The 26,368-nt window shown below is 39.4% G+C and overlaps 1 protein-coding gene across 1 annotated transcript in view; it reads right to left on the bottom strand.

Moving 5' to 3' along the window:
• The window catches only part of eif2d (eukaryotic translation initiation factor 2D), a 34,709-nt gene extending 9,053 nt beyond the window's left edge, over positions 1 to 25,656 (bottom strand). Inside the window, exons 1-10 of the mRNA XM_068007537.1 lie at positions 25,447 to 25,656; positions 20,828 to 21,018; positions 14,851 to 14,934; positions 10,825 to 10,915; positions 10,210 to 10,317; positions 7,639 to 7,988; positions 6,358 to 6,475; positions 5,358 to 5,403; positions 3,862 to 3,965; positions 1,916 to 2,068 (exon numbers count right to left, since the gene is read on the bottom strand). Of these exons, the coding sequence (XP_067863638.1) occupies positions 1,916 to 2,068; positions 3,862 to 3,965; positions 5,358 to 5,403; positions 6,358 to 6,475; positions 7,639 to 7,988; positions 10,210 to 10,317; positions 10,825 to 10,915; positions 14,851 to 14,934; positions 20,828 to 21,018; positions 25,447 to 25,502 (1,301 nt within the window). The 5' untranslated portion in view covers positions 25,503 to 25,656. The remainder of the gene's footprint in view (positions 1 to 1,915; positions 2,069 to 3,861; positions 3,966 to 5,357; positions 5,404 to 6,357; positions 6,476 to 7,638; positions 7,989 to 10,209; positions 10,318 to 10,824; positions 10,916 to 14,850; positions 14,935 to 20,827; positions 21,019 to 25,446) is intronic.
• Positions 25,657 to 26,368: the final 712 nt, after the last annotated feature.

Raw genomic sequence — 26,368 nt, 5'->3', positions numbered from 1 at the left:
AGATGCATGAGAATGGATACAAGGTAATAAGTGGAATAGAAAAATTTAGTCCTAAGCACTGTTTCAAGTTAAACCATGACTGTAAGACAAGGTAACACAGCACCAAAGACAAGTTCAGGACCAATGCCAATGAACAGTCACTCACTCAAAGAGCAACCAATTTCTGGAATGGACAGAGTATAATAGTGGAGGAAAAAAATCCCAAAGCCATTCAAGAGGCTGCCAGATGCTGCAATGGGGAGGAATGGTAGGCTTCTGTGGAAGGCTGCGCTAGACGACTGAATGGCTTCCCACATGGAGTGGTCGAAGCAGCTGGCATTGATATACTTAAGGGGAGGCTTGATGTACACATAAGGGAGAAGGTAATAGAGGGGTACAGGGACAGGACGGGAAGAGGTAGAGTGGGAAGAGGCTTGTGTGGAGTATAAACACTGACATAATATAGATATGTTTATCCATTCAGGATAAAAACTACTGCCCCCTTATCACAACATCCAACCACCTCCCTGTCCCCATTAAAAGACCACTGCATTGCATATGCTGATCTTCCACTGTGCGAATAAGAACCCCCCCAACATCAGTCCCAAACCTACCCTGAACTACCTTGTACCCATGCCCCCTTGTCCTAACTGCCATGTGTAACAATCCTGAAGGACTGGGCTTTGAAAAGGTAAAGTTGTGGCCCATCCTAGTCCATGGAAGGGAGTAGTTAGAAATAAAAGGCAAAACCCAGAAGGCTATGCGGAGGAAGAGAAGCTGAAGTCAAATTATTGTTTTGGGTACTGACTTGTATCACTGTTACCGGTTATTATTAAATCCAGCCCTTTGTATAAATAGAAGTATGTTTTGTCTGGAAGAAGCTGGAGTCCCTGTTATTTGGTGCTGACGCGGGTCTTCAGACATTGTTTAATTTGAAGTAGTGTTCTGGATTTATCTTTAACTGTTGCGCATGCAAGATTAACAAGCCAAATCAGGCCTATAGACTATGACAGATTTTGAAGCCCAGAGGAGTGGGAAAATATACATCATCCCACAAATGAATTCAGTTCTTCTTGCAAACAATCTATGAGCTATTAATGTCACTGGTATTAAAACCTGATATTTAAACCAAAGATCAGTATTTTTGAGCACAAAATAATTCTAAAAACTGGAAATTCCTCCAAACACTTTATCTATTGTACTGCTTAATTAAATGAGATTTTGGTGTTTAGTATATTTATAACTGCAATCTGCAAGCTCCATTGTTTTTATTGCTTTTATTCCACTAAACATTTTTTGTGTTACTTCAATCAAAATCAATGGGGTTCAAATAAAAATACAATCACACCTTATTATTTCCACATAACCTGCACAGCACACTTTCCCTGTCTGTAAAAATCTCACTTATAAGGCACTTCTGGGTCTCAGGTCAATTCTGTATTGTAAAAATATAGCATATGTTTGTAAAATTGTAGTATATTTAAAAACTATTTTCATTAAGTGAGATTGCACTTAAGCAAAGATAATAGCTGTAAAAATGTTTTTTTTTAAAAAGAGTGGTTCTGTGACCTCGATCTCACAGGGCCGCAACGAATGTTAGCAATGTCCTGTAGCTACAGTGCGTGTTAGCCTCACTAACATTTGGCCGCAGCACTGCTGGACGGAGTAATACAAATTGAAAGCATTAACATTTCTAAGAACTTTCATTGTATAATTAGGACACCAATGAAGGATCCATCCAGACTTAACAAATTCACAACTTTGTCATTCACATTATTTGCTCAGGTCCACTCAGGAGAAAAGTGCCCCTGTGTGGCATGCTCTTATAAAATAGTTTAAATTTATAGAAAAATGGGTTATTCACACAAATAGGGATATGCTGTATTACAAATTTCAAGCAACAGTGCCTTTTAACCTTCATTTTAATGATACCTACTTGAGTCCTGCGTGCTCAAACAAGGGAATTAATTTACTGGAAACATTGTAATATGAGCTGATCTCAGGTGGTTGGTAGAGTGTCTCACTCTCTTCATCAATCTTCACCATTTCTTCACCAGTGGCTGTTTCAGGAACTGTGAAGGACTTCAGGCTGCAAGCAGAAAGTCAAAGTACATTTCTAAATGGTGCATGGGCAACTCCATTTAACAGCTATTCCGATGAGTGAGTTTGTCAGTTTTCTACCAGCGGGACAAGATTCCTGGCAAGATTGAACTAGTCCTTTTATAAGCATGTCATTTCTTCAGTTTTAACCTGCATGACCAGAATCTCCAGCAATGTCGGTTAATAAAGATTTGGTTGTGGCTTTAGCGAACTACTGTGCTGTAATTTAATGTTTTTCCCCCATTCATTGCATAGAATTAAATTGCACAGAATTTACAGTACAGCACAGGTGATTCGGTCCAACTGGTCTGTGCTGATGTTTATACTCCATGTGAGCCTCCACCAACTCTGATTACCTCTTCCTACCCGGCACCCATATCCCTCGATTCACTTCTCCCTCATGTATGCATGAGGATACATTTCTTCTAAACCTCACAGAGAAACCGAGGTTGTTCTCCTTAGAGCAAAGAAAGTTAAGGGGAGATTTGATAGAGGTGTTCAAAATCATGAAGGGTTCTGATAGAGTAAATAAGGAGAAATTGTTTCCAGTGGCAGAAGGGTTGGTAAACAGAGGACACAGATTTAAGGTAACTGACAAAAGAACCAGAGGCGACATTAGGGAAAAAAAAATTAAGCAGCGAATTGCAATGATCTGGAATGAACTGCCTGAAAGGATGGTGGAAGCAGATTCAATAATAACTTTCAAAATGGAATTGGATAAATACTTGAAGGGGAAAAATTTACAGGGCTATGGGAAAAGAGCAGGGGAGTGGGACTAATTGGGTAGCTCTTTGAAAGAGCCGGCACAGGCACGATTGATCTCCTTCTAGGCTGTATCATTCTACGATTCCACGCATCAAGCCTCCCCTTAATGTGTTAATGCTGTCTGCTTCAACCACTCCTTGTGGCAGCAAGTTCCACATTCTGTGAGGTTTAGAAGAAATGTATCCTCATCTATGAAGTGAAACAAGAAATTCTTAGTAATAGTCCCTGATAGAATCAGGTTTTTTGATTTGGCAAACTGATCTATATTTTTAATGATAGCCACTGGTACAAGATTTGGTTATGGCATTAGATAATACTGTGTTGTAATTTGTTGGTTTTCCCCCCACATATTTTACACAGAATTAAATCGCATAGAATTTATAGCACAGAAACAGGTGATTCGAATCATCTGGTCTGTGCTGGTGTTTATACTCCACACGAGCCTCGACCAACTCTAATTACTGAAGGACTGGAAAAATAATGAATTTTCTGATCATATATAACATAATAATCTTAGTTTACATTAAATCAGATTTAAATGACAACCCTTCCAAAACATCAGTGTATATATTTTTTTTAAATCAACAAAAGCCATAATTTGTGTTGCAATAGCAGCCAGCCATTTGACACTATCATCTCACTGTCACGCTTTGTATTTTTGTTGATTAATGTTATGACTGCAACAAAATGAAATCAGCATAAGATTACATCACCTAAAAGGTACTCACAGGTGTTACTGTTGCAGCCAAAAATTAAAAAAACTCATGTTCGAGTTTTGCTCAACTGAAAAATTCTAATTTTCAACAAGTGATTTCATCACATCTCAATTTTTGTCTCGATGTGACAGTGAAGTAAAAGCAGAGTTTGCAGGATACTTGCTCCACATACTACACATGTGCTGCAATCAAAGTTTACAAACCAGAAAGATTTGAACCTTAAGACACCTTCTTACTGGTACAGGTACAGTAGTACTTGAGCTACTCATTGATGAGGAGTGGTTTTGCTTTGCATACATACTCTGCATGCTTCCAATTCACAATGGCAATGCTCTCAACGCCTTTCGAGAGTTCCTTCACCTGCACTATGTGCCGCTGCTGCATGGACTGAAGAAACTTGGAGAGCTGAGGACAAGATTTCCACAGATCACTTCAAAATTTATACAAACTAAATAATCGATAACATTAGAAATACAGAGCAATTGACTCAATCCCTGCCCTAAAACACTGGGTTCTCACTGAGTAGTCCAACTATAATGTGATGGTGGTATTCAGGACTCAGGTTAAGAAACCAATTTTCAGGGCAGAGTGTAATTACTGTAATAGAGTAATTATATTGCATGTTTTGCAGCACTATAAAGTTTCAGCATCCCAGCAAGATAAGAATTGCAGTATAAATGCAGCCAAATCAACATCACTTCACAAGATGCAAGATCACTCAGAAAAGGTACTCTCACACCAGCTGTGATCTATAACTGCAGTCAATTTGAGGTCAACTTTAAAACTGAAGTTTAAAAAAGGCCAGCCTTTTAAGCTTATGTTAGAATGAGAGCTGACACAACATTCACAGAGATCACAAAAATAATTTTGTCACATCACAGGTGGCCTTTGAGAGCCAGTGATTTTTATTCACAATATGCGAAATGAAAATACTGACCATCATTAGGTTAAGGCACGTCCACCTACACAGGTTTGAACATCTCATCTGAAAGATTGCACCCAGACAATGCAGCACCCCCTTAGTACTGTAATGAGGTGTCAGCAAATTTCTTACCAGAGTAGAGAGATCTAGGGATGTGGATACATAGATCTCTAAAGTTAGGAATGCACCTAAGAAAAGGGCAAATGGGATTCTGGGTTTTATATACACAAGAGCAATGAGTTCAAAAGTAAGGAAGTGATATTGAATTTGGACAAGATATTGGTTAGTTCACAGTTAAGTACAGAGTGCAGTTCTGGGCACTCATTATAGGAAGGACAGTAGAACCATGGAAAGGCTACATAAAGGATTCAGTGGCATGATATCTGGAATCAGAGATTATATTTATGAAGAAAGGCTTGAAAAATTGAGTCTTTGTGCACTGGAACAGGGAAGAGTAAAGGATTATCTAATAGAGGTTTTAAAAATTATGAAAGCTTTTGAGAGGGTAAATAGTGATGGATTGACTCCAATGATTGGCAAAGGGCATAAATTCAGAATTATCACTCAAAGAATGAAGGGAGAAGTTAGAAGATTTTTTTCATAGAGGGTTATTAGAATATGGAATGTCTATTGAGGCAGAGATTATACCATTTAAAAGAAAAGTGGGTAAGTATTTAAAAAGGAATATTAAAGGATATGGGAAAACATGGGGAATTGGGATTACAATAGATAGCTAAAGTTGAACAGATACCACTGGCACAGGTGCAATGATCAAATGGCCTCCTTCTGCAGTGTAATTTCCATGATTCTATGAAGTATTTGTAACATTTCCTAATTTTAGTGGTTGTATAAAACATCTCTGTGCATTAACCTACCTTCTTATAGCTTGATTTTTTGATGTCTAATTGTCTGCCTTCAGGGCTATTCATGAAGAAAACAGAGCACAAGAATGATCTTAAAATAATTCTGCGTAATGGTATGGTTTGGAACTTTAGTGAATAACATAGTCAAGGACTAACATGCGATTCCCAGAAGCCAAAGGGGCACCATTTTTCACTGGAAACAAAATATTTGACAAACAGTATCTTTTATTGGGGAAGTGAGAAGAGTTCTGTAATATTTTCATCACAGTGACATGATGTAGAAGTGATGCAATTATACAGTTCAGTGCAAATTACATAACACCACGTGTTCATAACCAAATGAAAAAAGATTTGCCAAACACTTTTTCATGATGACACTGGCCTTTTAAAAGGCTGCAAGCACAGTTTGAGATTGGGACCCAAACTGGTCGGTTTCTCTTATTCAGTGGCTGAGGGAAAAATTAGGTACTGTGCAACACATTTGGTTCTTCAGCAAGCTATGTACCTGGATTGGCCATTTTCTGTCATTGCTTGAGTTTTTAAGCGGGCACATAGCACATAGTTCCAGTATTTTTTTAATGTTTTGGAGGGGAGTTCAGCCCCAATATGGATATGAATCAATTTAGAAATGAAGAGCAGTCTTATTCATTTCTCAAAAATTCGTATCACAAAATGGATGTCTAATTCCTAGCTGGGCTTTCATTTTCGTATTCTATTAACACTAGCAGAAGAATCGAGGGGCACAGCGATAAGGAGACAAAATCTCCATTCCTAACATTTTTTCTTCGACCCCTCCCCCAAGTTTGCTAATTAAAGTGGGTCCTCAGTAAAAAAAAATTGGCTAATTATAAAGCAATAGCTAATTTGAGTCTTTGTTAACAAGTCCTTCACTAATCTGCAGAAGATGTGGAGTAGCAGTTTCAACAGAAGTACAGTACCACCCCACCTCCCAAAAAGATGTTTAACAATAAATGAGCATCATATTGCAATTATGATTGAATACTACACTTACCAACAGGGATACATGTGATTCTTGAGAAAGGTGCTGGTAAGCAGTGGCAGGTCTGTTTTCTTCACCTTAAATTTCAAGGCATGAAGGAAACACTGTAAAAGGAGCTCATCCATCTGCTCTGTAAAAATAGGCAGAGGAAAAAAAAAAGTTATTTTTGCTCCCTGACAGAAAATACAAGTCCGTTACAGGACCCAACTGAATAATAGTCTGCTACTAAATTGATCTGACAGGTCAGTTAACTGCAAGTACCACTAGCTGCCGAGGTTCAGTGAGAAGAATTAAACTGAATGCACGGAATGATAATGGGCAATGTGCCCAGTTTTTAATGGGACTACAGTCCTGCAGAAGCCATTTTAGCTTTCATTATTTGCGACACTCCTCTTTCTTAAACTTTAGAATATCTTAGTTTTTTTTTAAAAAGGTACTTTATTCTGTCCATTTACTTAGTTTAACCTTTTAAAACTGAAATTCTTTTTCAAGCTTTCAAATTTACTTACACTTTGCAACAAAACTTCATATAGATTGATTTTCTGTGTCAAATGCTGCAGTACAATCTACTGACTTCAATGTTGCTTAATTCAAAATTACCTATCATTCAATTCTTTAGCTCTCAATTCCTACTTTGCTGTGTTGTTGCTTAATTCAAATTATTGGATAAGTCAGATGTTTTGCATTAAATAGTGACTAAATTCTAAGTAGACTGTAACCATTAAAGTGTTAAAGCTTTTCAGATTGTAAAAGATATGCTTCTTTTGACCATATACAAAATTTTGAAAGATTAGGATGCAAAGCTACATCCTGACCACTGCAGAATTTTTTACTAGAACAAATGGATTTCTTTGAAAATGACCATCTGTGTACTTTTCATTATGGAGCACAAATGCAGAGAGAGGATCTGCTGACCCTTTAAACAGATGCAACCACTATAGTAAAAAAAATAGGCCTCGGAGTTCAGTTTAAGGTTATTGTCATTCCAAGTTGGTTAATAAAATAACTTGATAATTGATTTTTACATTAATTTCCTACATTGCTGTGCTGTTTACATTGCTTAATTCAACTTATTGGGTAATTCAAAAAAAATTCACAGAACGTCAAATTCTGGCTAGTGAGATTCCAGAATTTTTAATTGGTATTTGAGGAATTGGATACTGCACTTCCATTTATTTATCCATGAAAAACCTAAACTAGGTATAGCTTCCCATCATGGTTTCTTCTGGAATGTGACAGAAGTGTTTGGTAAAGCCATCCTTGGGTAGTTGTATTTTTTTAACCCCTTCATACCCTGTATGGTTCTGATGATTTCTGCAGTGTCCTGGTGATTCCCAGTGTCTTCTGTAATTTCTTTCAGATCAACAATCTCTAAGGCATGAGCCTTACTGTCATTGGCTTGATCTGTTGCTGAGGTTACACCTTCAGATTCAGTTTCCACATTCAAACAAAGATTGTCTATGTCTGGCGTATCACTCGCTGTGCGGTCCAGCAATGCAGTCACATTCTCAATACTAACTGCATCAATGATCACTTCTTCCTCCTCCTCCTCCTCCTCCTCCTCCTCCATCTGATCTCCAATCTCCCCAGGGTCACAGTGCTTGTGCGCAATCACAGGTGGGTTTGTCTTTTCTCCAAATGCCCTTAAAAGGAATAAATAATTTAATTGGTTGTTTCTTTATATAAGCATTCTCTCTCTCTTCCTCCTTCAAACTGCGTCCTCCAGTTACAAGGAAAGTAGACACCTAGTCTCAGAGATCTTGCACCAGCTACCATGAATCGTGCAAGGGTAAATGCATGGACTTGCCCTTTGATTTTCTCTCCCTCTCCTCTCCAGGGGTAGCCTGGGAGATGGGGGGGGGGGGGAAAGAGAGGAAGCGCATTGTTTCCTTCGGCTGCCTCACCCAATCAACCCAGTTGAGATCAAGAACTCACCGTGTGAGTAACTTGAACATGGATCTTAGATATGGAAAGTAATGTAAAAGTAACAATTAGTAGGACAAAAGGCAAATATCAAATTTATAAGAACCCAAACTGATGATCACATTAGAAAGAAAGAAAATGGAGTGGAGCTTGGTATCTGAGTAATTAAGAGACAATAGTCTAAACTGAATTCATCATTGAATTCATTGCCTTACAGGGTGGTGGGAGCAGATTCAATAATAACTTTCAAAAGAGAATTGGATAAATGCTTGAAGGGGGAAAAGGCTATGGGGAAAGGACAGGCAAGTGGAACTTATCTTTCAAACAGCCAGCACAGGCACGATGGGCCGAATGGCCTCTTTCTGTGCTGTATCATTTATATGATTCTTTCTCCCATAGTGTTGCTCATGACAAGTTGGAGGATGCACCATTTTATAACCTAAGCAGCTAAACTCCCACGACAATACCTCCCTGTCCAAGCAGAGTCAGGGATGCCCTGTGCAACAGTTTTTCTCACTGTCTCCTCCCCCTACTCACACCTAGATAATTTCTAGCCACTCCATTACTTTTCTTCATTCCTCACTATCTCCACACCTTCATTTCTTTTTTTCTTTTCCTTTTTCTCACTCGAGTTTGTTTATGCAACATTTTTTCAGCCTCCCATTGTCTACACCATCTTCCTCTGCAGTGACTTGTTTCAGCTTACCTTTCACAAACAGGCACATGTCTTTGCCCACAGCTATACTGTGCAGCATGCATCGGAACAGCAGTAGGCCCATTCAGCCCCTCAGCTCATGGCTGATCTGTACCTCAACTCCATTTACCCGTCTTTTTTCCATATCTCTTCATCTCATCAAAAATCTATCAATCGCAGTCTTGAAAATTTCAATTGACTCAGCATCTACAACCTCTTGGGGAGTGAGTTCCAGATTTCCACTACCCTTTGTAAATTTGAAAATTAACAAAATAATTTACAGGGCAGATTATAAATGCAAGTCAGGACTAATATAAAAACTATGAGAAAGCTACAAAAAAGGTTAGAAAGCCAAGAGCCACTATGTTAGAAAATTAGCAAAAATTATGAATGGCAATAAAAACGCTTTCTACAGGCACAATAGCAGTAAAGGGGATGCTAAAATAGAGGTAGGGCGAGCAGCCTGTAGCCTTTCTTATTAGGCCTGTGCAAATTCACTTTGTTTTAAAATGTAACCCTTAAATATAACTCAATCCCAAAATCCTTTCTGTAAGGAAAAGGTTCAAAAATACCAGGCAATACCTTTCATCAGAACTGAAGACTAAAGGGTAACTATTATATGGTATTTATAGTAGATAAACCCAGTTCTAATTTAACTATTAGTATGTATAATAGAACATTGAACTACAAAACTAAAATAAGTGGGTATTATAATCCCTTAAAGCTGTATGACCACATTTATTTGTTCTTGAATCCAGCAAAGAAATCAATCCCAGCAAACTATTCAAATATGTTCTGTTTTTAAGGTTCATAAAAATGGACAGTTTGTTGAAGTTAAGTGATTGTTTTTTATTTCTGTGCTTCTCAAACAACAATCTGCTTGTCGGGAGATAATTCTATGTTGGATAAAGGAGAAAAAAATATATTGAATACAGGTCACGTATTACGAGTTAGTGCAACCTCAGCTTCAGAGAGGCTTAATAACTTCATTTTAATATTTCAACGAGCCAAGAGTTAAAAGGTTACCAGGCTTGGCAACTTGTGTTACATCATGTTGCTATACCAATACAATGTACCACGGTGGTATGTAATTGAATGTAATGGAAAGTAAATGAACAGAAGCTACAATAACTGATGCTAACAGATAATTGCAGTTAAGATGCCTTAAATACGTTGTCATATTTTAAATCAATTTTTTATGCCCACATAAAATTTACAGATATGAGTTGAGTACCCCCCATTCTTACCATAACTGATCCATATACGTATGGAGGGTGGTGATGCCCTTTCCTTTCATACCAGCTGCAAGCATCTCTGGTGTTGACATAGTGACCAAGCCTATTGCCACTGGAGCTCTGGAATACAATGAACAAAAGAGATAAAATAAAGCAACACCATTTTTATTTTAAATTTAAATGGGATTATGTGTACCTTCCTAGCCTCTCAAGTGGCTTGTAAAAACTTGTAAATTTGTTTTCTTAAAAAGTAGTTGTACCAGTAGATCTACCTTGTAGACTCTGGACTGAACTGTTCCAATGTATTTTGCTTTAGGACTCTTAGCAGTCATCGGAGAGAGGTGACCTTCATTCCATTTATCGGCAGTAACTCCACAGAAATACATCAACTATCAGTCTATCATAGAGCAGCAAGAATACCAGACCAAGAATACAAGGCAAACAAACACAACTGGCCAAATAGCCACCTTCTGTGCTATAACCTTTTAACTTTCTATGATTTTATATGGGTTGCATAGCACAGACTGCCATACTGTACTGACTAAGGAAGCAAACATGGCAAAAGATTGAAGCCCTAAAAAAGGGATAAAAATTGGACATCTAAATGTAGTGATGGGAGTACTATACCTGTTTCCAACAAGGTTAATGGCACAAAGATCTCCCTGCAGTACCTTGGGAAGACCAGAAGGTGGTGCAACCACTCCAGGCAACATAAGATCTGCAAAAGCAAAAAAAATCAGACTTATGGTACAGTGAATCCAAATGGTCAAGTAGTAGATTCTTCTTTTATTATGAGGCCATCTTGTTACATTTAATCTTCAACTTATAATATTATTCATATTATAATCAAATGTACAAAACTTTAATTACATGAGCAACAGAATAATGGATACCAAAGCTTCAGCCATGTAGAGGAAATAGTTATTAGAATTTATTTTAATCCATTGAAGATTAAAATGTAGCACTATTTTTTATGAAGATTATAACTACTGTAAGACTAAAATTCAAAATAGAGAAACAAGACTAAAGCTAAAATGATTACATAGGAAGTACACTAGAATACAAGTCTCCAGAGATAGTGCTGAGACTTAATAATGTACTGGGTCAGCCTTCCACCGGAGCAGTGTGCGTAGTTCTGGTTAACACACTTCAAAAGGGAAGCTCATGCACTGAAGGAGTGAACAGCAACCAGGATGATTCTGAGTGCAAAAGGGGATGAACTCAGAGGCAAGATTAGAGAAGCTTAAACTTGACAGTCTAGTGAGCAGGTTCAGGGACAACCTAACTCATTTCATGTAAAGTTTTAAATGCCATAGGTAAGATAAACCCAGAATATTAATGTCAGTCCAACCAGTAGAACAAGAGGTCGTAAACTTAAATATGATTTGTGAATAGTTGATTTAAAATAGATCTTAGAAGGAAAATCCTTTACTCAAACGATCTATCGTGTAAGGCAGTGCAATCAAAGATGTTACGGAAATTCAAGTTACAGTTAGATGCCAGACTGGATCAAATGGTACAGGGACAAGCCCAATGTGTTTTTTTCCCCTCATGGTCTTATGGCTAAAACAACACTGGCCAGTGGTCACAATTTTGGGAACACGTTGGAAATTGAAACTGACAAATAAAGTCTCAGTTATCATTCAACTAACAGTTTCTCAATTTTTTTTATGGCCTTGTGTGAGAAATTACATTTATGAAACATAAATTTTGAAAAAAAAATCCTGAAAAAACTGGAACAAAAATACAGAAAGTGAAAGCTAAATTTTTGACTAAAATTTTTGCCAAAGTCTAAAACTATAACATGGCAGCAAAGGTCTAGACTAAAATCAAATGTATAACTAAAATATATAACAAAAAGATACAAAACTAAAATTAAAATTATTTCTAGGACTGAAACACCACAATATAACCTAATTGAGGAGTTTAGCTGGTGTGATAAACCACAAAAGCAAAGTTCACTTTATAAACAGCATCTTGACACAACATTAAATTACAGTCTTGCACTCTCTCCCTAACATTTGCATTTTTTTTAAAGTTAGAAATTACAATGTATGTTTCTTCCCATGGGCAGCTGTATTGGAATGTCCTGGTGCTGAAGTCTTCACAAGAGATTGTGGGCACTATGGGCAGAACTTCCAATTTTGGTGGGGACGTAAAACTGGCGCTATTGGATCGGCCACTCGTTTTACACTCCGCCCGATTTTCCTTTAGATTGATTTCCAAAGTATTATCAGGCAAGTACTCCATTATAAAAATGCTATTTTCTTGACAATCCAGTCATATTGCCAAAAAGGTGGCTGCTTTACTTCAGATGTCCCAGGTTCAGAATCCTGGAGTGGGGGGGGGGGGGGGGGGGGAGGGGTAGGGTGGAGAGGAAGGGCAGATTATGTACAAATCTACCCATCTCAACGAGTATGACATTTCTCCCTGATCAGATCATCAGGTGGAGACTTCCCTTTGTGTCGTGCAGAAAAAATAAACGGAGTATTTGGTTTTGGAACATGATCCTAGGATGAATGACCCCTTGCTCTTCTGTTTTGAATAACTGTTCTGTGAGGAACACCTAGTAACAGATCTGTGTAGAGGACAGCCATTAGGAGTTGTATTCAGAAAGGGTAATCATCATCAAAAGGATTAATTGCAAGTATTGTGATTTCTCAGTCAATTGTATGGTTACATTCAGATTAATTCAAAATGCGAACATCAGCCATACTAAACAAACCCCAACTCACGAGTGAGCATGAGCAGTTTTAATGGCATAATTTTGTCTTTTATGAGTAAGTGTAATGATATTGCATCATAAATGATGTGATGATGATATACAATAGGGTGGCTAAGTCAAAGGAATATGTTGCCTTCAGTCAACACTTGAAAGAGCTTGCTTTGCAGAAATGTCCTAGGTGGCAATCTGTAATGGTCATTGGGCACAAAAGTACAATATTCCTTTAAAGTTGGCATTTCAGACTTTTTCAAAACTACTAACAACGTGTTACAATAACCATGAAGAAGCTTTTACACCGCCCCCCCTCCAACCCCAAAGAGAAAAGCTCATTGGATTTTTTTTTGTTGTAACTTTGACTGGTTGTAGTGTCCAGAAGTAAAAGCATTTTTATGAGGTGCAGTACTTATCATTCTAATCCTGTCTGCACTCTCTGCTGTCGCATGGCTCCATCAATCAACATGTTTCAACTGATTTCACACCAAAGCAAATCAAGGCAGTAATGGAAGGAAAAGCACCCCCTCCCCTCCAAGAAGGAGGCCAGTTCACATGCTTTTCCACTGTGAAGGCATATATTTGTGTCCTATTTTACAGACTTTTGTAGGTCAGCATTATTGGAGGTGGGACTGCTCTCCCTTCAATTAGGTCTCAGCAGGTAAATGTTGAGTAATGCAAAGGGAATCTCTACAAGTGCCCGCAAAACCATAGGTGTACCAGAACCTCACAGTGTGCCGTTTATTTTTTCTGGAAGGAGGGGGGGCAAGGGTCATTTTTCAGACAAAGCACCACCCTGGAGGAGACCCAAGAATTTAGTTCTCTTAATTGTAAAACTGATGGTTGCCAAGCAAAAGCTGCTGTGAATTTACATTTCAGTTGAGCCACAGTCCTTTCCAGGTTTTCATTTGAAAACGCAAACAATGCCACCAGTTTATTGGGAGAACACTGACAATTCAAGGAATTCTTGGCTATGATGCTAAATGTCTCTTGAATTTGGAAGACTGTAACTAAGTGTTTTGAAAACTCAGGTGGTGTTTTTAAGTGCAATGAATGCAATAAGAGTTTTGCTATGAATAAACAGTTATTACAGTTAATACAACTTTACAACACCAAGTTATAGTCCAGCAATTTTATTTTAAATTCACAAGCTTTCGGAGGCTTCCCCCTTCGTCAGGTGAACGATCGTTCACCTGACGAAGGGGGAAGCCTCCGAAAGCTTGTGAATTTAAAATAAAATTGCTGGACTATAACTTGGTGTTGTAAAATTGTTTACAGTTAATACAACGTTTAACAACTATAAAAGGTATGAGAATGCAACAAAATGAGTAGGTTTTATCATATGTATCCTCAATTGAAACTTGTGGACAGCATCAAATGTGTTGTAAGCAGATAATCCCTGCACCAACACACAAATAGGGACTGTGACAGCAACTGCATATACATCTTCTGGTATCTTTAAAATCCCATGATTGAACCAAATAGAAGTTAATAGAAACTCAAAACATACAAAAGGTCCTTTTTCCCTCAAAATACAATGGAATGTTACATCTTCCATGAAATTGACATTTTCAATTTTTTTTTCCCCTAAAAAGGATATTCCGAAAGGAACATCCAATAAATACAGAATTGCAGTAAGAAATGAGTCACGGATGAATCAATGGGACAAAAAAATAAAAGATAACTTACAAAAGAAAAGAATGTGTTCTGGAAAGGCACTCACTTGGAAGATCTTGAGCATTAAGTGGCATTCATAATGAAATACTTCCTTAACTATCTAGTTCCGAGCTCAAGTTTTACTCAACTGCTCATACTCAAGTAACTATAGTAACAAAAAGGTTTTCTTCTACAAAATGTGAATTGTTACATAGGATGGAATTATTTTAAATCTGCTCTTTACAACGCATTTTTGTGCATCTAGGTTTTATATGTCTCACCTGCTCCTCCAACGAGTTTCGGTAGTACAGCGGGCCATGTTGTGAATGCAGCCAGCAGATCTGGATAAGACCACAGGGCATACACTGTCCAATAAAAACAAATAGGTCAAACTATTAAACCAAAAGACATTAGGGGAGGGGGGGTAATTCCGAGTTTGGACGACAGTATAAAACTAGTGATATCGGGTCAGCTGCACATTATACATCTCTCCTGATTTTATTTTCCACCGAAGCCAATGGAAATCAAAATCGGGAGAGATGTATAACGGGCGACTGATCTGATATCGCCCGTTTTGCATTATCGCCCAAAGTTAGAATTACCTGCATTGTATTCACTAGATGCAATACGCGAATGGGAACAATTCACTCACACCTCCTACTATATGGGTGGAACAGGTCTCAATATTAAGGTTTTTACATTACATTGTTTTGCATTTCAAACATGATCACCATTTGCTCACAAACAGGAACAGCATTTATTACAAACAGGAACAGCATTTGTGACTACAGTCTACTCCTGATAATTCAACATCGTTCTCTGGTGCTAAAATATTGAATTATCCAGTAAATCAAATTAAGCAATGCAAATAACATAGGGGAGTAGGAATTCATGGCTAAAAAGAATTGAATTAGCAGATAATTTTTGAATTAAAAATTGACTGTAAAAACAATGGATAAGAACTTTTTTGTTGTAACATCTGTTCTGACATTGGACACGAAAATTCGATTCTTTTAAAATGGGGGCGAAACTTGAACATTAGGGATATTTACAAGGAATGGTGAGTACTACATACCCCTGTGGAAATCCTACATCATTTTTTTGTTTTCCTCTCATTGGTGTGTCTAAAATTCTTATTTACAGGGCTCCAGGTACAGTCGAGAGTACATCCATTATAATGAAGTGGATGTGCTGGAACTAGACAGGGATTCTCTTCAGCACGTCTGCTCCGCTAAAATGGATTTTTTTGTTTACGCCGTATTTACTGATCAAAGCTCACTTTTTTTTTTAAAAAAAGAAAATCTTCTGTTGAGCAATTTTATTATTCAGCAGAGAAAGGAACAACGCAACCTGTAACCAACAAACAGTAAATGAAGCAAATCAATTCCTACAAAAACAAATGAAGCAGATGCACTGCATGGGAATCCCCATGCCTCGTGCCTTTTGAGTGCACTCTCTCCACTTAAGCTGATGTGCTGAGGACCCTTCAGAAGGGATACTGGTTGGTTCTCCTTCCTATACAGTTCATTGGTTATAGAAATTGTAATTTCATTCTACTGATTTCTGGTTAATAACTTTTATTTTTAAAAAAACAGCAAAATTGAAGTCCACAAAGTTATTATATAGTCAAACTACAGAGTACAAACCAACAACCAGAATGGAGAACAGGAAGAACCAGTGTCAATGCTTACAAATCAAGAAACTTTCGTTACAATTTGAGTTTAGTAGCATAAAGCACTTTGCATCTGAATAACTATCTCAACTGCAACCAAATATACCGTTCTGTAGCTTAAACACCACTAACTTTTTTTTTATTCGTTCATGGGATGTGGCATCGCTGGCAAGGCCAGCATTTATTGCCCATCCCTAATTGCCCTTGAGAAGGTGGTGGTGAGCCACCTTCTTGAACCGCTGCAGTCTATCTGGTGATGGTTCTCCCACAGTGCTGGTAGGAAGACAATTCCAGGATTTTGACCCAGCGACGATGAAGGAACGGCGATATATTTCCAAGTCGGGATGGTGTGTGACTTGGAGGGGAACGCGCAGATGGTGGTGTTCCCATGTGCCTGCTGCTCTTGTCCTTCCAGGTGGTAGAGGTCGCGGGTTTGGGAGGTGCTGTCGAAGAAGCCTTGGCAAGTTGCTGCAGTGCATCCCGAGGATGGTACACACTGCAGCCACTGTGCGCCGGTGGTGAAGGGAGTGAATGTTTAGGGTGGTGGATGGGGTGCCAATCAAGCGGGCTGCTTTGTCCTGGATGGTGTCGATCTTCTTAAGTGTTGTTGGAGCTGTACTCATCCAGGCAAGTGGAGAGTATTCCATCACACTCTTGACTTGTGCCTTGAAGATGGTGGAAAGGCTTTGGGGAGTCAGGAGGTGAGTCACTCGCCGCTGAATACCCAGCCTCTGACCTGCTCTTGTAGCCACAATATTTATGTGGCTGGTCCAGTTAAGTTTCTGGTCAATGGTGACCTCCAGGATGTTGATGGTGGGAGATTCGGCGATGGTAATGCTGTTGAATGTCAAGGGGAGGTGGTTAGACTCTCTCTTGTTGGAGATGGTCATTGCCTGGCACTTGTCTGGCGCGAATGTTACTTGCCACTTCTCAGCCCAAGCCTGGATGTTGTGCAGGTCTTGCTGCATGCGGGCTCGGACTGCTTCGTTATTTGAGGGGTTGCGAATGGAACTAAACACTGTGCAATCATCAGCGAACATCCCCATTTCTGACCTTATGATGGAGGGAAGGTCATTGATGAAGCAGCTGAAGATGGTTGGGCCTAGGATACTGCCCTGAGGATCCTCCTGCATCAATGTCCTGGGGCTGAGATAATTGGCCTCCAACAATCACTACCATCTTCCTTTGTGCTAGGTATGACTCCAGCCACTGGAGAGTTTTCCCTCTGATTCCCATTGACTTCAATTTTACTGGGGCTCCTTGGTGCCACATTCGGTCAAATGCTGCCTTGATGTCAAGGGCAGTCACTCTCACCTCACCTCTGGAATTCAGCTCTTTTGTCCATGTTTGGACCAAGGCTGTAATGAGGTCTGGAGCCGAGTGGTCCTGGCGGAACCCAAACTGAGCATTGGTGAGCAGGTTATTGGTGAGTAAGTGCCGCTTGATAGCACTGTCAACGACACCTTCCATCACTTTGCTGATGATTGAGAGTAGGCTGATGGGACGGTAATTGACCGGATTGGATTTGTCCTGCTTTTTGTGGACAGGACATACCTGGGCAATTTTCCACATTGTCGGGTAGATGCCAGTGTTGTAGCTATACTGAAACAGCTTGGCTAGAGGCACAGCTAGTTCTGGAGCACAAGTCTTCAGCACTACAGCTGGGATGTTGTCGGGGCCCATAGCCTTTGCTGTATCCAGTGCACTCAGCCGTTTCATGATATCACGTGGAGTGAATCGAATCGGCTGAAGACTGGCTTCTGTGATGGTGGGAATACCGGGAGGAGGCCGAGATGGATCATCCACTCGGCACTTCTAGCTGAAGATGGTTGCAAATACTTCAGCCTTGTCTTTAGCACTCACATGCTGGACTCCGCCATCATTAAGGATGGGGATGTTTGCAGAGCCTCCTCCTCCCGTTAGTTGTTTAATTATCCACCACCATTCACGACTGGATGTGGCAGGACTGCAGGGCTTTGATCTCATCCGTTGGTTGTGGAATCGCTTAGCTCTGTCTATACCATATTGCTTCCACTGTTTAGCATGCACGTAGTCCTGAGTTGTAGCTTCACCAGGTTGGCACCTCATCTTTAGGTAAGCCTGGTGCTGCTCCTGGCATGCTCTTCTACACTCCTCATTGAGCCAGGGTTGATCCCCTGGCTTGTTGGTAATGGTAGAGTGAGTTACAAATTGTGCTGGAATACAATTCTGCTGCTGATGATGGCCCACAGCACCTCATGGATGCCCAGTTTTGAGCTGCTAGATCTGTTCTGAATCTATCCCCATTTAGCATGGTGGTAGTGCCACACAACACGTTGGATGGTATCCTCAGTGCGAAGACGGGACTTCATCTCCACGAGGACTGTGCAGTGGTCACTCCTACCAATACTGTCATGGACAGATGCATTTGTGACAGGTAGATTGGTGAGGACGAGGTCAAGTAAGTTTTTCCCCTCGCGTTGGTTCGCTCACCACCTGCCGCAGGCCCATAAGCACTTGGCATCTGAACAACTATCTTAACTGCAACCAAATATACCGTTCTGTAGCTTTAACACCACTAACTAGAAATGCCTCTATGGACACAGTACAATCCTTCAGCTGTCTCCGCCATGTAGAAATGTCTATAATACACAATGTATACAGAGGCAAGGACCAAGGAGGGTATTTTTCCATAAGTTAGCACCATCATTGTGGTCCTTCCCTTGTCGCGTACTTATTTGCTGATATAACAGAATGTTCCCATTAAAGTAGACCTACTTTTCCTCCTCATGCCATTTTTAACTTTACCATCATTTCAATGTCCTGCAGTGTTACTAAATTATAAAGCACATTAGTCAATAATCAGCAGTAGTATTATAATGGAACAAGATCCATTTGTTTTCTCAAGCACGGTAGTAAGAGGCAAACAATGGGAGTGGTTGTGCAACAAAGTAAATGAGAGAAAAATTGTTCTAATTAATCTTGTGGCAGTAAGTGTGCAAAAGGATGAAGCAAGAACAACATAACCTACGTCTGTCGTCCATGTCATAGAGAGCAAGGCACATCCATGTGTGTGTGTTCCTTCCCTATCTCTTGTACTCCTCTCTTATTTTGGCTTTGTGTCTATGTGCTGCTCCCACTTTTCTCCCCTTACCTCCACATGTTTTTGTCTATTTTATCACCTCTTTTGTTTCTCTCTTTCTCTGCGCTTTCTGGTAGGGGTGGCATGTGTGGGGAGGGATGCAGACCGGCCTCCGGGTTACAAGTCACGGGTGGTGGAAACAATCCAACAAGGGCTGTGGGCTGGCATCACGGAAGGCATCCAGCCAGGGACACTGGCCAGCATTAGGGAATGACCATGATCCGGTCAGGGACTCACCCTGGCATCGGGAAGTGAGAGTGGACTGGGCCAGGTCAGACAAGTGACGCTATGGAGCACAGTGTCAAAGGCCCCTTACTGTAGAGATAGAGCTTGGAGGTATATAATAAAATAAATGAAATATGTGACAGACCCAGATATGACAGGAAGTGCACTATATTCGCAAGACTTTTATTATATAAAATTAAAAATTTGAAACTGCTTGTTCCCTCTCCCCAAGTGGACTGTCAAGTTGTCTATTACTATGGTTACTACATATGTTTTATAAATTCTTTCACACACAATTGCCTCCCCCAATTGAAACTACCACCTAACCAATTGTAGTACTGTTGGAATACATGTGCAAACATCCAAATAAGTATCCTATTGAAACCTTCTCTGAAATAACACTGTAGCAGCCTATTAATCGAGAACAAAAATCAGCTATGAGTACACAGAGAATAGAGTCAAGGCAGGCACTTCACTGAAATGTTTCTCTGGGATGAATATTAATCAAAACATAACAATTGTCTACCGTACAAAACATTTTGTAGCTTGGTCCTAACTGAGCAATGAACTTAACCATTCCTAGGAGGAAGGAATATTTTGTGATTTGCCATGAGAAATAAGTTGCTTCTTAGGAAAAGTGGCAAAACAAGGCACCCAATAAATCTTGGGAGATTGTCAATAGCCTGATATCGACTTCAGATAAAGACCATCACCTCTCAAAGGACTTGAATAATCATCATGCAACAAAACAGTTTGAAAGAACTTGCATTTATATAGTGCCTTTCACACCCTCAGGATGTCTCAAAGTGCTTTACAGCAAATGAAGTACGCTTGAAGTGCAGTCACTGTTGTAATGTAGGAAACCCATATTATACAATTGCTCATCAGCTAAGTCACCTCAGTGAAGTAATGTATTCAGCCATGCTTTATGGAACACATTAGGTGTGCCATTTCGCCCAGTTATATTTCAGCTGGATAAGGAGGTAGTCCTCCCAAAAAAAGGTACTGACGGCAGTAGTGATTCCTTTCGATTATAAAGTTTTCTACTTCATCCCAATGTTCTCAAATTGAATGCAATGAGAGGTTAATAAGCCGTGCAGCAGAGAGTTAAATTTGAGAGACTAAAAAAATGGCAAGATTATGGATATTCCACAATTTGGTTGCAGTCAACATTTTTGCTCCTTTTATGAATTTGCATGCCATCAGAAAATAAAACACAAAAAGCAGTTAAAACACACACCTGTTGGATAAAGCGTCTTGTCCATTTCAAAGAAGACGGGGTTCTTATTCAGAACGTAGGCAGTTACTGCTTCTCCTTTATGCAAAAACATTTTCACCACATTCAGCTCCTCCTTGCTTGGTATCAGATCTGATAGTTGACTACTGGATAAAGAAGGAAAGGCAGCCAGTACATCAGCCCTGAGCTTCCTCCTGAGGAATGAAAAGTAATTCGGTTTGGTTGCTTAAAAGAATAATTCCTTTTTTAGTTTTATTGAAACATTAATGTTAACTCCAAACAATCCCTGTTGGGATTTCTCTTTTCAAATCTCTTTTGGAGGAAATTTACACTGTACACGGTGGAATGAGACCGAAATGGTCTTGTTCTCTATGGATTTATAGAATTGATTTGCACTGGCTCTTCCAAACCTGTTTGCACTTCCTCTTTCTGAAGCTGGTTTTCAAACCCTGTGACATTCTGATGTCATTACTTTACTCAGCAGTCCATGACATGAAAGAAAAGTTCTGAAGGCCACATTAATTCTGTGGTCAGGAATCTGCGGATCGGGTGTGATACCCCCTCCCCCCCACTGTCAGGGGTCTCATTTTCCAATGAGACAGGCAGACATCCAGCTTCCTCCCAGACCTCTGATGAGGTGGTGGAGAAGAGCTAATCACATCTCCAAACCAGCTGGAGCACCGAACACTACACCAATGTGCTACCTTACTTATCTGTACTTTTAAAGTTATTACCCCTACCTCAACAGAGCACGATTTCTGCCAATGCTGCTCTATAATAGGCAGCAGTGAGAGAAGCAAGCAACCCAATTCACATCTTCTGATTTTTCTACCTTTGTTATAGGGAAATACCCAATCTCTGCACAGTGCCTCCCACAGATGTCCCTTTAGAATTCAGAACCTTACTGGATAAGGAATGACAAGCCACAGTTTTATCTTGTAGACTCTCAATAACTTCACAGGATCCTGTAAAGACTACTAACTGCCAAATTCATAGTGGATAAACAACACAGCCACAAGAACTTTTCCCAGTGCCAGATGTTCTACAGCAAGGGGGCTGGAGGGGTGGGTGAAGGGGGCAGATAATCTAGCACAATATATAACTGAAATGCCCAACTGTTTTGAAAAATTGATTGGTTTATTATTCAAAAAAAACAGAACAATGAATGAGCTGGATTCCTCCCATGAGGAGGCTAGAGTTCACTCAGAAAGAGCTTTCTTTTATAAGTTAATATAAACTATCTCCTGTAATTAAAAATATAAAAAGGATCTGCACTATTGTCTTGTATTTTTCCTCCAATTTTCTCCCCTTCTCTCCTGAATGTACTGATCTTTGGTTCCATGCTCACAGGCAGCCCTCGGTAGCTCATCCAATTGACCATTCTTAATGTGCATGTCTAGTCAGAGTGTTGGCAGGCTAGTGGATCATTGCAAATCTCACAGTTGACCCCATTCTTACTTGAAATCCACACATACAATTTCCAGCAGCTGTCATTGGACAGCAATCAGGGTGGGATCCAAGCAGATTATCCTCCTCCCTAGTCCAGGTTAACTGCAGTGCCCCAACTACTGTTTGACTAAGATCACTTAATTCAGCACAGACCAGGGATTAAACTTGAGGCCTTCTGGTCTGTACGGCTTTAGTAGTGCCTTTACCAATAGATTATCAAGGGAGTTCTATCCCGCTGTGTTTTTATTCAGTACAATTTAATCTGAAACTGAAGCAGCAAATAGAAACTCTGGACTCTACCACCCGTAGCAGAACATAGTCAAATGCAGTACTTTGAAATGAATAGGTTTACTTGGTCATGAATTATTATTCCTCTGTAATTCTAAAATTGCTACACACTCCAAATTCTATGGTGCTGTCACCAATATAATTATAAATGATCCATTAAAAATATTAATCTCGCAACTCCCGAAGGTAATACTCGCCGTCAAAATTCTCACTAAGGAGTCCTAGCTGAACTTGAAGGTCTGCGAGCATTTTGCCACCCATCTAGTTTTGAATCCAACAGTTGGTTTTATGAAGTGAGCTACCCAGAATTTTTTTTAAACTGTAAACTGGACTCCAAAGATGAGTTTTAAAATAGGAGACTATTTTTTTTCCTACTGGTTGTGTGTCTCATGATGCAGTCTTTGGTTGCTAAGGTTTTCAATTAATTTTCATCAGAAACATAGAGAACATCAGAATCCAAGTCATGATCCCAAAGTTATGGCTCAGGCTTTCTCCCACCATTTTCAATTTGCATTCATGGCAGAAAGGCAGTTTCCATAAATAGCCTAAATCTCCTCTACATTGAAACCTGCACTCATATATACCAAGAGTGGAATCGTGTTCCATGGGACTAACTCCATACCTCTGCATTACAATAGAGTGTCCTAGAGATCACATGGAATGCTCACTGTGTTTGCGTCAAGCGGTGTTCTCCAGGGATCTGTACCAGGGCCTCAGCTTTTCATCATATATATCAATGAGTTTGATGAAGGAATAGAGAGTTGCAGATGACAGTAAGTTAGGAGAGACAGCAAGTTGTGTAGATGGGAACAGGAAGTTACAAAGGGACATGGATGGATTATGATAAGATGGAGTTCAATTTGGTGAAGTGTGAAATAATCCACTTTGGATCCAAGAAAGACAAATCGGAATATTTTCTTAATGGCACGAGACTAGGAACGGTGAAGGAGCAATGGGATTTGCGTTGTCCAGGTACACAAATGACTAAAAGCTAGTGCGGTTATAAAAAGTAATCAAAAAGGCTAATGGAACATTGGCCTTTATCTCAGGAACGTTGGAATACATAGGGGCGGAAGTTATGCTTCACTGGTGCAGATCCTTGGTCCGACCCCACGTGGAGTACTGTGTCCAGTTCTGGGTACTGCACCTCAGGAAGAATATATTGGCCTTGGAGAGGGTACAGCGCAGATTTTCTAAAATAATACCAGTTCTTAAAGGATTACATTATGAAGACAGGTTGCATAAAGTGATTCTATTAGCTTTAGAAATAAATTACTGATAACAATAAATAAGTAAATAAAGATTAGAAATGGCAACACAGGCAGTATGTGGGAATGTTTAATTCTCTCCCCCAAAAGGCTGTCGATACTGGGCCAATTGAAATTTTCAACAGATCGACAGATTTTTTTTATTATTAGGTAAGCTATGGGTCAAAGGCGGATAAATAGAGTTGATGTACAGGTTAGTTATGATCTAACTGAATGGTGGAACAGGTTTGAGGGGCTGAATGGCTTACTTTTGTTCCTATGCCTTCTCCAAAAGGCAGTAAATATCACAGTGTTAAACCAATGCATGTAGGCTTAAAATAAAAGCCATATCTATTTACAAATAAGCTAATACAAAGGTAAATTAAAGCACTGCAAGAAACTAAAAATGCAATAAAGCGATAAACATCGATTAAATCAACATTGAGTTAAAATATCCTCATTAGACCATATTTCTTACACAACCCAATAATCTAAAACTTTTGGACATAACCATCTCTTTTATACTTCCTAATGTTCTACGTGATCAAAACGGTTCTTGTGTCAACTTCACAAGTCAGCTGATCTAAAATTGAGCAGGGAGGGAGTATTTTTAATGTCAAGTCTTTTGTGCCAAAGGTGTGAAAGTCACAAAATTAACTATCTTCCTCCCAGTATGTTCCTTGATAGGTTGATCATCAGAAGTACTGAATTTGTTTCTTCCCCCCAATCTGCTGGCATGTATATATTAACACTTCAAAGAGAGTGCTCAGCCACCAAGCAATTTTTGACCTAATTATGTTCTGAGTACAAAGTGTGCACCACCAACAAAAGTGGCCAGTTAATTCTCATTGAAAATGTGGATAGAACTGGTCAGTTTTATGTACTGCCCATTCCCCTGATACAGGAACAAAATAGTTTCTTTAAAGATACAGTAAGCTGAAACTATTTTTAATTTACATTTCCTGTCTCTATCTAAAGTCAAGTAAAAATAGATTACAGGAATCCCCTCCTTTTGCCACTTCGACCTCCTGTCCCAGTCTGGTTTTGCACTTGGCAAAAGGTGACAATCCTGAAAAGAATCAACCAGCGAGTCAGACGTATATTTGGACTTTTAGATATCTCCTGGTGACAAGAGTGTGTACCCTGCAGATGCCCAATGGGAACAGGCTATGCGTGAAGATTTTCACGTAAGATAAAGCAAACACACGTCTCATCCCGTGTCAAACTATTGAAATAACTGCCTGTTAACGTATCTAAAATGACCTCTATGAATTTGGGGAGGGAAAAGGAGGGGGGACAGGGTTGGAAGGTTAGACTAGCTTCATGTGTTCCTGGAAGTTCTTCATAAAATATTTTACTGAAATAATGGGAGTCTGCACACAAAAGTAAAATACAAACTTTCCGCTGAAAATCCAAGGCTTCATAAAGGCATATGAGACTCAATGCGGACAGTAAACCTGAGGCTGCAGTTTATCTGCTCCGGTCACTGTGACGCTGATGCGTAAATAATATATTCTGACGTGCTGGAGTTTATTGATTCCGATTATTTTTTTAATTAAATGGATGTTTAACCTCTAAGGCGGCTCATCCTCTCCCCGGGCCTGCGGGACACACCAGAAGCGGACACCATGAGCTCACCTGTCCGATCCTTTGATCGCAGTATTAGACTTGACTCGAAAAGGTTTGGCAAACATTCTTTTTGTTGTTATCTGTTTTCTTTCTACTCGCGCTGATCTGGAAGACTCATCCGCGCCGGGCGTTACAGTCACTTGTTTAATTTAATTACAATGAATTGTACGTTTGTTCAGGCACCGATTCTCCCGACCGCGCATTCCACCATCTTACGCCCCTCGTTCAATATTCCGGGTGGAACCTACACAAACCTACAATGTGGCCTGCTCTAGACGTTCCTACCTACATAATACATGAGTCACTGCAGCAAGATAAATTGTAAATATATAAATCTGTGTATAAAATGTTTAAATATTGAAATATATATATGTTTCAATTGTGTTTTTTTATATATATATATATATATATATATAAAGCGTCAAAGGGTAAAATACATGGTAAATCCTGACAATCAACATTGAACAATATACGTCTGTCGGTACGTTACAAGATTGTAATTGAATTGGCTTGGATGATATCACGCAATAGTCAAGTTCAAACAGTTTGTGGACATTAGCAGAATCCCAATTTATTCCGAAAATTTGCTGATAGTTGTCGGTTAGTGTGCACAATACATTAAAAATGTTATATTAAAAAAAATTGTTGATTTTCCTGGAGTATTGCACGCAAGGGGTTGTCTTCAGGTGAACCAGGGTTACAGGGTAGAGGATAATTGGCAGGGTGTGTAGATGTAATTCAATCCCTATTTAAAGTCATACATTCTGTCATTATTTTGATATACTTTGATTTAATATTGTTGTTTATGTGAGACATAACACACATATAACAATGAGACGTACAGTTGAGTGGCGCATAGAAGTTTTTCTGCAGTACAAATCGCAGAGGTGAAAACTGAAGTGCTACAGTGTTGCCCCTGGTAAGAGGGTGT

Source organism: Heptranchias perlo, chromosome 27 (assembly GCF_035084215.1).
Source record: "Heptranchias perlo isolate sHepPer1 chromosome 27, sHepPer1.hap1, whole genome shotgun sequence".
NCBI lineage: Eukaryota > Metazoa > Chordata > Chondrichthyes > Hexanchiformes > Hexanchidae > Heptranchias > Heptranchias perlo.
The sequence above is the reverse complement of the archived record's forward strand: the minus strand, read 5'-3'. Positions and strand labels throughout refer to the sequence as shown.